Source organism: Schistocerca cancellata, chromosome 3 (genome assembly GCF_023864275.1).
Source record: "Schistocerca cancellata isolate TAMUIC-IGC-003103 chromosome 3, iqSchCanc2.1, whole genome shotgun sequence".
Taxonomy (NCBI): Eukaryota; Metazoa; Arthropoda; class Insecta; order Orthoptera; family Acrididae; genus Schistocerca; species Schistocerca cancellata.
In genome coordinates, this window is record NC_064628.1 from 658,370,955 (window position 1) to 658,383,143 (window position 12,189).

General features: G+C 43.6%; 1 protein-coding gene across 1 annotated transcript in view; it reads left to right on the top strand.

Moving 5' to 3' along the window:
• The window catches only part of LOC126175619 (sialin-like), a 113,546-nt gene that overhangs the window by 19,318 nt on the left and 82,039 nt on the right, over window positions 1-12,189 (top strand). Inside the window, exons 2-3 of the mRNA XM_049922503.1 lie at window positions 5,081-5,292; window positions 11,633-11,866. Coding sequence (XP_049778460.1) covers window positions 5,081-5,292; window positions 11,633-11,866 — 446 coding nt within the window. The remainder of the gene's footprint in view (window positions 1-5,080; window positions 5,293-11,632; window positions 11,867-12,189) is intronic.

Sequence of the window (12,189 nt, forward strand, 5' to 3'; positions counted from 1 at the left end):
AGAATTTACTCAGTTGTGTATTTCAAAATAACGATTTTACATGTTTTTCCTTTAAACAATGAAGTAGGTATAACAATAGCTACGTACCCAAAGAACATGAAAATGTTTCTTTAAAACCAAGGTCCTGTGAAATAGGGAACACATTATTGGAGTACACAGTTTATTCATAATTATGTATTTCAGATAAATCAGTTGTTGCATGCTGTACCCCATCTACCGGTTGTTTCATTTCGCGCCCTTCCATATACACAACACTTGCCACATGCTTTTTCTGGATGTTCCACATTTTAATGGGTGCCTAACAGTAATTTAGTCCTTCGGATTTCATCTGAAAGGCTTTCAATAATGGAACTCGCTCTGTTTGAGGGTTTGTTAGTTCCCAACTTTTTTGAAAAATAAAATTAGCCGCCCTACTACCTGATCTGAAGCCATGCAGTGGCATTTATATACGCATAAAGCATTATAGTTGCAATGTTTAAAATATTGTAAAAGAGTACCATGAACTATCTTCTTGTATTAAGTGGGACGCTTCACATATTATAGAAGATAATCGTTTCAGGTTTCTTTTGTTTCTTTGTTGCAGATTTATGGCATCACCGACATGCACAACACTGTCTTTTTTTGGATAGTATGAAATCAATGCCAACCTTGTTGAAATCCGGAGACAGATGATTTTGACTCTCTTCTATTTCTCGGTAGTAGTTCTTCCTGCACTTTTCTCTAGTTTTTTCGTACTGTTCCGGCATCTGTTAGTTTCTTGGACTAGAGTTTCTCGACTAAAGACATACAAGCAAACCAGCTGTCACCAGTAATATTTCTATTTGCTCCAAGTACTGGTTGGATCACACGAAGAACAGTATCTTGGCATTGTACACCCCCTCTGGTTTTATACCAACGTACAGTCCTAAACTGAGAGTTGAGGCCCTTTTTAAATCAACCATAACAAAAATTCCTAGCCCGTACTTTGCAAGTTTTTCTAGGAATGAATTGCCTCAATGGGCAATATTCTCTGAAAGCGAAAAGCTGTTCGTCAATAGTAAGGTATAGATTGAAAAAAAAAAAAGAAAGAAAGAAAACGCGAACACCCTCCGAACAAGCTTTGAAGGCTCATCGGTACAGACTCGCCATCGTGTCATTCTCAACCCTTAGGCGTCACCGGATGCTGATACAGGGTTCAGTGAGAAATATCTATGGCAGTTGTTAGTAAATAGTTCCAGTACTGCTCTGATAGCAGCTTCCTTATCAGTCTATCTGTGAACACCTCTGTCCAGCATGTTAGCAAACCTGAGATGTCTCAAGAGAAACGTGAACAGGTTTTGACTCATGCGTAAGTAACATGATTCAAGTCTCTTGTCTTTTGTTGTTATATTCGATAAATTCTTTCTACAACATATTACAGATGTACACAGATATAAAATAACAATGAAAGCTCTGGTATTTGTAATATCTCTTCCTTTAGCATCCCTTTACCTAGAAAAGTAACCACGAACTTCATTGATGTAAATGTAGTTCACGTTGCAACAATGCATACTATATTCTCATACAATAATAATTGCAGAATACCTGTTTTTGTCTTTATTAAACGAGCTTTATTTTTGGGTTCAGATAAATGTTTGGTAATATTACAAGATAGTGCTCTACCACTAATAGGATATTTACTTTTCTTCTGTTTAGTTATTCTGGTATTTTAGAAAAACAATACTTCTTGGATTAATTCTTCCTGTGATTCATGGTCATCGTTTCCCGGCACTTGTTATTCTGTTCCTGAATCATGAGGTCTTTCATGTAGGCCTAAACAGTCCTCTTTCTCTGCGCCAGCAATATTACTGACAGTATCTTCACCTCTCAGCTCCTGGAACCAGTACAGCCGAACATCAGCATCTCTACTAAGCTCTCTCCTAGGTGTACACACTCGTCCAGACTATTCAGGCAGAAATTGGACAATGCCATGATAAGAGCATTACATTTTTGTTTTGTCCTTATATATTTCGTTTCGCTACCCCTGAGCCTGAGCCACAAGCTTGGCCCGCAGAAGCCTGATGCTCTGCTGCATCCACAGGATGAAAAATTGGTAGACGATACCCGCAGCAACACCGCCTACGTACTGTCCCATCCAGTACACCTAATGGTTTGTCCAAGATTCAGTAACGAAAGCGGGTTCGAAAGATCGAGTATGACTCATACTAGCACCAGTACACTGCATCGTGAACAAGTAGGAGGCTGTGATGGAGAGGCCGATAGTGTAGGGCCCACTTTGGCAGCGCCTGAGATGGTACTGTTCATGGGCATCGCGAGCACGAAAGAGACGATCATTTCCACGAAGCGGCCCTGCGTCGCCGACATGTGCCGATTCAAGCGGTAACGCCCAGTGTCGCTACTGTGTCGTTAGGTGTCAGGGCCTGAAGCACGAAGGAGCCAGCGGTAGCGCCCTCGCACTGCGTCTTCGCGTTGAGCAGAGCCTCCAGCGGGCCCAGGAAGCCGCCCCCCACCAGACACACAGTCACTGACGGGTTCACGTTGAAACTTTATTTATCTACATCTACATTTATACTCCGCAAGCCACCCAACGGTGTGTGGCGGAGCGCACTTTACGTGGCACTGTCATTACCTCCCTTTCCTGTTCCAGTCGCGTATGGTTCGTGGGAAGAACGACTGCCGGAAAGCCTCCGTGCGCGCTCAAATCTCTCTAATTTTCCATTCGTGATCTCCTTGGGAGGTATAAGCAGGGGGAAGCAATATATTCGAAACCTGGCGAGCAAGCTACACCGCGATGCAGAGCGCCTCTCTTGCAGAGTCTGCCACTTGAGTTTGCTTAACATCTCCTTAACGCCATCACGCTTACCAAATAACCCTGTGACGAAACGCGCCGCTCTTCTTTGGATCTTCTCTATCTCCTCCGTCAACCCGACCTGGTATGGATCCCGCACTGATGAGCAATACTCAGGTATAGGTCGAACGAGTGCTTTGTAAGCCACCTCCTTTGTTGATGGACTACATTTTCTAAGGACTCTCCCAATGAATCTCAACCTGGCACCCGCCTTACCAACAATTAATTTTGTATGATCACTCCACTTCAAATCGTTCTGTAAGCATACTCCCAGATATTTTACAGAAGTAACTGCTACCAGTGTTTGTTCCGCTATCATATAATCATACAATAAAGGATCCTTCTTTCTATGTATTCGCAATACATTACATTGTCTATGTTTATATGTGTGTGTCTGTACTTAAACTGCTAAATGACTGAGAAGATGAAACTTCTACGTTATTTTATTCTGAAACAGCTGAGTAAAACTTAATGTACTGAGCCTACTTTCTCTTTACTTTTTCTTATCATTTCAACACTGACCCACAATATTCTAGCGCAACGTAATATGACTGCTCAACAAAAATTACAACCTGACTTCAAATAATTAATTCAAAAGAATGGCCCTGACTAAAAAGAAATCTTAACAATAATGTATACATTTCATTAAGCACTTACCTCACAAAAATCTTCATTACGCGAACTACTGTAATACGGCGATTGTCAGTAGTGCCAGCTAAATAAAAGATTCTAACTACTAAAGCCACTAACTACTAATAGGCAAGTTGTTAGCAAAGAAAAGATTTTGTTGGAAACCAAATAATGTGTTTTTTACTTCAATAATGTGACATCCAATTCAAAAACGAATATAAATCGTCATTGACATCCAGAACAAAGATGTATAGTCATGAATAATTTTCGATCTCCAAGTCGGATACTTCCAGATCGTTAGCCTTCGCTAACACTTCAGACCTCTACCTTCCATCAATGCTAACTTCTCACATCTAACATCCATCACTGCTGGCTGTTCACCTCCAACTGCCCAACAGCACGTCCATCACTACTGGCAGCTAACTTCCAACAGCCCAACACTACTGGTGATTAACATCCAACAACGAGTCCAACCAGCCACAGAGTCTCTTACAAAGGAAGCGCAGTCAGACATCCAATGCAAAGCGCTACACGGCGCTGCCAATACAGAAGCAGCCCACTTACAACATCAGCGTCGCTTACGTAGCCTAGTATCTGCATGATGCATGCGTGCGACAGTAAGCCCAAACGTCAGGGCGGTCTGAACAGTCGCCGACTGGCGGCCTTGCGACCGTGCCGTTGTAGTCGAGCCACACCCCACGAGCACGAGCAGGACCATACCGAGAAGCTCGGCAGCCAGCTGTACCACATCTTTTTTCATCTCACCTCGTCTAACATCATCAAGTACAGGACGCATTGCGGAGTATAGGGATGCTTCAGCGCGTGGTGCTCCACGATAACAGCGATATCTGCATTGTTGGCAGAATCGCAATATAAACGGACGGGATAGCTAGTCTCACATTAACCTCTAGTAGACCAAACACTTCAACTTTGGCATTTCTTCCACAAGCTACAAGTAAAGGGAATATTTACTTCCCTTCGGAAAGTATTCTAGATAATAACAATATTAACTTAATTAGTTTCGATACGTCTAAAATTACGTAAAATAAAGTGAATTGAATCTCGGATTGCAGTAAAGTAACATACACCGATTTTCTTTTGAACTGTAGTAGCAGAGCTCGCGTGGATGACCAGTGCCCTGCAAGCTATAATAGCGTTTCATAAATAATGTAACTTTCGTAACCTAAAGCCAGTAATGGTTGAAATTAACAGATGGAGAGTTAACGGAAAGGTACAGAAAATGGCGCGAACTCCAGACCAGTTGGATGAAACAGAGTGTGACAATTTTGTGAATCACAAGTGTCATCCGCAAGAGCAATGAAAAGTTGAGGGATTAGGGAAAAATTCAACAGTGGTACATTTCACATCTGGAAAGTAGGAAGTTGACTGGTGCCCTCCAGGGCCAACAAATATGGACGAGTTGTAACTCTGAATGGGGTCATGTAAAATGAATAGTGTCACAGGGCTATGAGTTAATATAATTTATATTGTTTTCATATAATTATGTAAGACTTTGAGTTCCACAAAACTCTATTGCACAGTTGCTAAATTCATACACTTTTGTCATCTGACACCTGAAAGTTCAGAGCGCTAATTTTCACGACGGCGTGCCTGTGTGCTCAGGTCTGTGGAAGACTCGCTACACGATGGCGCTGCTGTGCCTGCTGGGTCTGGGCATCAGCCTGGCGATGCGTGTCAACTTGTCGGTGGCCATCGTGGACATGGTCAACGAGACGGCCGTGCGCGAACGGGACTCCAACGGCAGCGCCCTCGTCTTCTTCGACCCTGACGCCTGTCCGGGGGAGCTGGCGGTCAGGGGTCCGGGTGGTCGCAAAGTGAGTGAATCTATCCGATAGTGACAACTGTCTCTGCTTTCTGCTCTCAGAGACTGCGAATATAGTGAAATGACTTTCGAAATTTTTCTAATATTGTTTCCAGAAGACCATAGAACTGGCGCCTGTGTTTTTAACGAGTGACAATCTTCCGTTAATTCATTTGCTTTATTTTACGAGTACACGATAATTTTATACAGTTGCAGGGGTAATATACAGGGAGCGAAAGGCTATTTACAATTTGTACAGAAACCAGATGGCAGTTATAAGAGCCGAGGGGCATGAAAGGGAAGCAGCGTTTGGGAAGGGAGTGAGACAGGGTTGTAGCCTGTCCCCGATGTTATTCAATCTATATACTGAGCAAGCAGCAAAGGAAACAAAAGAAAAGTTCGGAGTAGGTATTAAAATCCATGGAGAAGAAAAAAAAATTGAGGTTCGCCGATGACATTGTAATTCTGTCTGAGACAGCAAAGGACTTGGAAGAGCAGTTGAACGAAATGAACAGTGTCTTGAAAGGAGGATATAAGATGAACATCAACACATGGAAAATGAGGATAATGGAATGTAGTCGAATTAAGTCGGGTGAAGCTGAGAGAATTAGATTAGGTAATGAGACACTTAAAGTAGTAAAGGAGTTTTTCTATTTGGGGAGCAAAATAACTGATGACGGTCGAAGTAGAGAGGATATAAAATGTAGACTGGCAAGGGCAAGGAAAGCGTTTCTGAAGAAGAAAAATTTTTTAACATCGAGTATAGATTTAAGTGTCAGGAATTCATTTCTGAAAGTATTTGTATGGAGTGTAGCCATGTATGGAAGTGAAATGTGGACGACAAATAGTTTGGAGAAGAAGAGAATAGAAGCTATCGAAATGTAGTGCTACAGAAGAATGCTGAAGATTAGATGGGTAGATCACATAACTAATGAGGAGGTACTGAATAGAATTGGAAAGAAGAGAAAGTTGTGGCATAACTTGACAAGAAGAAGGGACCAGTTGGCAGGACATGTTCTGTGACATCAAATCGTAGAGGGGGACCAAGAGATGAATACACCAAGCAAATTCAGAAGGGTGTAGGTTGCAGTAAGTACTGGGAGATGAAGAAGCTTGCACAGGATAGAGTAGCATGGGGAACTGCATCAAACCAGTCTCAGGACTGAAGACCACAACAACAACAACAACAACAACTCTTAATTCGTCACACTACATGGTTCAAAATGTAAAGCAGCAAGAAGACACGGTTTAATATCAATGTAATTTCGTGCACGTATACATCTTTGGTGCGTATGTAAATTACTAGGGTTGCAATATGCTCTGTAAGAGGTAGGATGGTCGCCAGAGTTCATTAGTGTTGTTGGTGCTTAGTGTTATTACCAGACCTTGCAGGGTATATAGGGGTCTTGACCAGCATCAAATGTTGCATCAACACCGTCAAGGACACAGTGATGCCACGTACTGATGTAACAGAGAATTATCAGTATATGACAGAGTATGAAAGGGGTCTAATTGTGGAAACCATTTAGCTTGTTGATGGTATCATCCAATTTCTAGACCTCTACGGCATTTCTGTGTGACAAAGGCTCAATGTTCGGCTGCAAGGAACTTGACGACAGGCAACTCGTCAAGGTTCCGGTCGATCATGGCTGACCATCACAAGGGAGGATCACTTCACTGTGCACCGAGAAAGTCATACCCCTTTACATCTGCGTCTGTCGTACGAGAATATGTAATGGAATACCTGCAACACTCTGTGTCATCCTGCTTCAGCAGCGAGACGAAGGAATAAAAGTGGCACATGTAGGCCGACGTTAATACAGCACAGATGGCTCCGTTTGGAGTGGTGCTATGACTGGAAAGAGAGTACCGCTGATGAACGGCTTCGTATTGTGCTCAGCAATCAATCCTAGTTTTTAACATACCCTGGATGACCATCGTCAGCGAGTATGGTAGCGACGTAGGGAGAAGGTCCAATTCTTCCAATGATTTGGAGAGGCACAGTGGTGTTACTGCTGGTGTCATGGTATGAGGAGCGATAGGGTATGACTTCACGTCACGACTAGTAGTGATGAGGGAGTTATGACGGCACAATAATACATCAGAGGCATGCTCATCCTTATGTGTTGCCTCACGTGCGCCAGTATTGCGGTCCCTATTTCAACAGGACAATGCTGGTCTATACGTCGCACATGTCTCTCTGAACTGTTTGCTTGGTGTTGAAGTACTCCTTGGGCAGTGAGATGCTCAGATCTTTCTCCAATAGAACGTGTGCGAGATTAGCTCGGAAGTCAACTCAGTCCCAGTGTCAGTATTCAGAATATCAAGGACCAGTTACAACAATTGTGGGTCACCTTGCCTCAGCAGAGAATACAGCTTCGTTGGTCATTGACACTTGATGAGACGTCCGCCCCCTGTAGCTGAATGGTCAGCGTGACGGATTGTCTATCCTCTGGGCCCGGGTTCGATTCCCGGCTCGGTCGGGGAATATTCTCCGGCCAAGGACTGGGTGTTGTGCTGTCCTCATCTTATCATTCTCTCGACTGCAGGTCGCCGAAGTGGCGTCAAATTGAAAGACCAGCACCCTGCGAACGGTGTGCCCGACGGGGGGGGGGGGGGGGGGGGGGGGGGGGGGCCCTAGGCATACGATTAAATAAATAAATTAATAAACTTGATGAGACCCTTAAACTTCAGTCTGGTGTCTACCATATCTAAATTGTAATGTGAGTTTATCCTGTCAGTCGTAAACGTTTGAGACTAGACATAGACAAAAAGTATAGAAAATTTAAGATGATAGTTTTAACACTTCTGTTCTACACACTCCCCCCGCCCACCCCACTCGCACGTTCCAATGGCTTGATTGTCAGTTATGTAGTCAAAGCGTTGGTCTTTCATGTCAGATCTGCGCTTTGTCATTTTGTGATGGATTCATACTGACATCACGCAGACTCGTCACCAGTGATGATTTTTTCAGAACAAAAGTCCACATTCTGCATTTCACTGAAGTCGCCGGAGGCCTTTGTTTGTTCAAAAAATGTGTGTGAAATCTTATGGGACTTAACTGCTAAGGTCATCAGTCCCTAAGCTTACACACTACTTAATCTAAATTATCCTAAGGACAAACACACACACCCATGCCCCAGGGAGGACTCAAACCTCCGCCGGGACTAGCCGCACAGTCCATGACTGCAGCGCCTTGGCTTTGTTTGCATGCACGTTTTTCGTCTTCAAAACGTCATAGAGAATATCTTGAACCCTTGATTTAAATATATGTTTCCGCTGCGATTTCTAACACAGCAAACGTGAAACACTACAACCGGACCGCCACTACTTAAAAGGAGACCGCTCCTAGTCGTCATCACCGATTTCGACCAAATTTATGGTATTCTTTTCAACCTTTGTTGGATGCCTTCGTTTAGGACAGGAAAATAAAAGGACTAATAAACGGCGAAAATGGGTTGTTATTGCAGTGGTAGCCGCCATCCCTAGTGTGCTGTAGGGTGGGGGGGGGGGGGGGGACGACGGCGATGATCTGTGCTGCGTCGATGCCTCTGAACATGCAGATGGAGCTCCAGACAGCCAATACTTCCGAAAAAAAGAAAAACAGTATTTTAGCGCTGGTCGGGCGAGGCGTCAACCATTTATGTTAGAGTGGTTGCCAGTCAGGGGTTAGCCCAGCGGGAAGTGAACAGATAGGTAACCCGAGGGGCGTGGAATTGCGTCTCTATTCGAAAACGTTTTTATTTATTTTCATTTTCAATTTTGACGTTACTTAAACTGCAAATGAACCTAAATAACGCTCAGTGTATTGTATTTATTAATAATTTCATAAAAGGATTGGAAAGGAAAGGCAGAGGAAAATTTGGGTTTATAAATTTCCAAGGCAGGAAGGACACTATAAAAAACTTTCCACGAAGGGATTGCAATTAAAGTGTCCGATCAAATAGGTAAGTCGAGAATTCTCATTCGTCGACCTTCAACTAAAATACTTCTTTCAACGTCACGCAAAATTTATCATTTACTATTGTATGTTCTCTTTCCAGACTGCCGGTATGAGTCGTCATAACTCGAACCTGGACCACCGAGGGGCGAAAGTAGTTGTTGTGAAACGATTGGATATGAACATAGTAACCCACTCGTATACACTGCAGTATGCTATAACTCTTCTGGAAAATTATTGTCAACAGTCTATTTAGGGCTGCAAGAGAGTAGTGGCTCATTTGGACTGAGAATACGGAAAAGAGTGGTTCAAATGGTTCAAATGGCTCTGAGCACTATGGGACTTAACATCTGAGGTCATAAGTCCCCTAGAACTTAGAACTACTTAAACCTAACTAACCTAAGGACATCACACACATCCATGCCCGAGGCAGGATTCGAACCTGAGACCGTAGCGGTCGCGCGGTTCCAGACTGAAGCGCCTAGAACCGCTCGGCCACAACGGCCGGCGGAAAAGAGTGGATGAGTTCGCAGGAAAATATAGGAATCTCGTCGTTACTTCATCAAAATCTTGGCAAGTTTTACACAAAGCCTTTTTGGCTGATATGAAGAAGGCTTAAGAGCAAGAGAGCAAATTTCTTCTATCATTTGACGCGTGGGGAGGACAAAGAAATCCACGATTATAAGACGAGATTTCTCGAGATGACGAAGGATTGCCACCGTGCATTTTTAGAGTGATTCCAACCAAATGCATTCCGCTAGAGCAACGCTGCAACGTCTGTTTTTATCGTGAGGTACGGGCTCCGTCCGAACAGACCTCTATGAAGGTCCAACGGCACCGACGGACCGCAGTGTCATCCTCATCCGATAGCGTCACTCGGTTGCGGATATGGAGGGCACGTGGTCAGCACACCACTCTCCCGGTAGTTGTCAGCTTTGCATGGGGCCGAAACTACTTCTCTGTTCGCCTCACAAGGGCTGACTGCAACGCGCTTGCCGTCAGTGCTCGGCTGACCTGAACGGTCATCCGTACAAGTGCTAGCCATCCCGACAGCGATTAACTTCGGTGATCTGACGGGAATTGGTACTACCACTACGACAAGGCTGTTGACATGTGAGGTAACAGATTTGATAAAAAAATCTACAAAACTGCGCTTATCACGTCGAGAGAGCAAAAGAAATCACATCACAAGAAGAGTGTACATCACACGCGTTTAGCTACCAAACTGTGCGATTAGAGAGAACAATTTTTTGTCATTATAAACCGAGCTTGTTTTTCTATAGCAACTCTAAAACAACAGTGTAAGTGTTAAAATTTGGCGTTTATGACGTGTGCAAGATGTCGAGAAAATTAGTGCTTCCCCGTTTTTACGATGAATATCGCTGCAGCATGTGTGTGTCATCAACTGTAAAATAACAGAACTACCTTATTTTACATACGAAGTTCTCGTGTATGTTCTGCAGTTCCATCCTGGAAATGTATTTGCATCCGAAATTATATTTTGCATTTCCTTTTCGTTCTTTTATGAAAATATTTAAAAATACAGTATACTGAACATTGTTTCAATTTATATGCAGTGTAAGTAACGGAAAAATTGAAATTAAAAAGAGAGTTTCTGCGTGGGGAATCGATTTCACGACTTCGGATTCTGAATTGTTTTCACTGCCCCTTCCGCTGCCTGGAAACTACCTTAACATAAAAGATTCATGCCACGCCTGACCAGCGCTAAAAATAGTAGTTTTTTTCTAAACGCATGACCATCTGGAACTCCCATTTTCATTTCAGGCCAAATCTAGCATATACCATAAATCTGAAGTGAATCGGTGATGACGCGTAGGCGAGATAACCTTTTTAACACTACCTGCTCACAAGTGACTGGTCTAATGCGCATCAGGTGTTTACAGCTGTTTGTTCAAGATGCCATCGTAGTTACTGCGCTGACGTCGCTTATACGTCAGGATTAAAATATGTCTCTGAACTTTTTTGACGGTGTATATCTCCTTTTAGGTAGGCCTTACAATCCCGTACCTCGCTTCGGAATCTGTGTCTGGTCACGACATAAACCAGTGGATTTTTCCCACAACCACAGGCCTTTTTTAAACACGTCGCCTCCTCTTTTGAGTCTGGAACAGTTTATTCGCAATTTCTAGCTGAAGTTTATTCCGGAGCTCGGAGAACCTTTCTCCTCCCTTACTCCAACTACAAAGTCTTTTTCCCCTTAACTTTGTCTTGTATTTCTTCATCCGCCCTAGTTACTGTACTTTCGAGTCCCTTTACACACGGAGTTACCCGTTCGATGCCCTCTTATAATGTATCTCTTCATCATATGCTTTTCATGTCAGCATGTACAGCTAAATGAAAGAAGAGGTTGGTGCTGCAAACTTAGTTATTTCACTCCGTCTGTTTTTTGCAGGATGGCGACTTCGCTTGGGACAAGCAGAAGCAGGGTGAGATCCTGGCCGCCTATTACTACGGCTACGTAATCGGACACTTCCCTGGTGGCATGTTGGCAGATCACTTCGGAGGGAAGATCGTATTCGCAGTCGGCATCTTTGTTTCATCTGTGCTCTCTATTCTAACTCCAGCTTCAGCGTGGGCTGGTGACTACGTCCTGTTTGCCAACAGGCTGATTCAAGGGACGGTGCAGGTATTTTTTCTACTCTTTTTCTTCCTCTCTGAGAATTTACTAATTGAAGCGCTAATGGAAGTGCTCTAGGGCACTGATTTGGAAACGAGCAGCAACAGGCATTATCATGCACTAAAGGACTTCCTCCCCTTCTCTCCCCTAGAAAAGACAAGGAATTTATCGCAATCACTGCCCTTCAACATAAATTAGTCATGTACTCTGATCAGCCAGAACATCATGACCAGCTACGTAATAGCCGGTACGTCGACCTTTGGCACAGATAACAACGGCGAGGCATCGCGGGATGGACGCAGTGACGCCTTGGTAGGTCGCTGGAGTGAGTT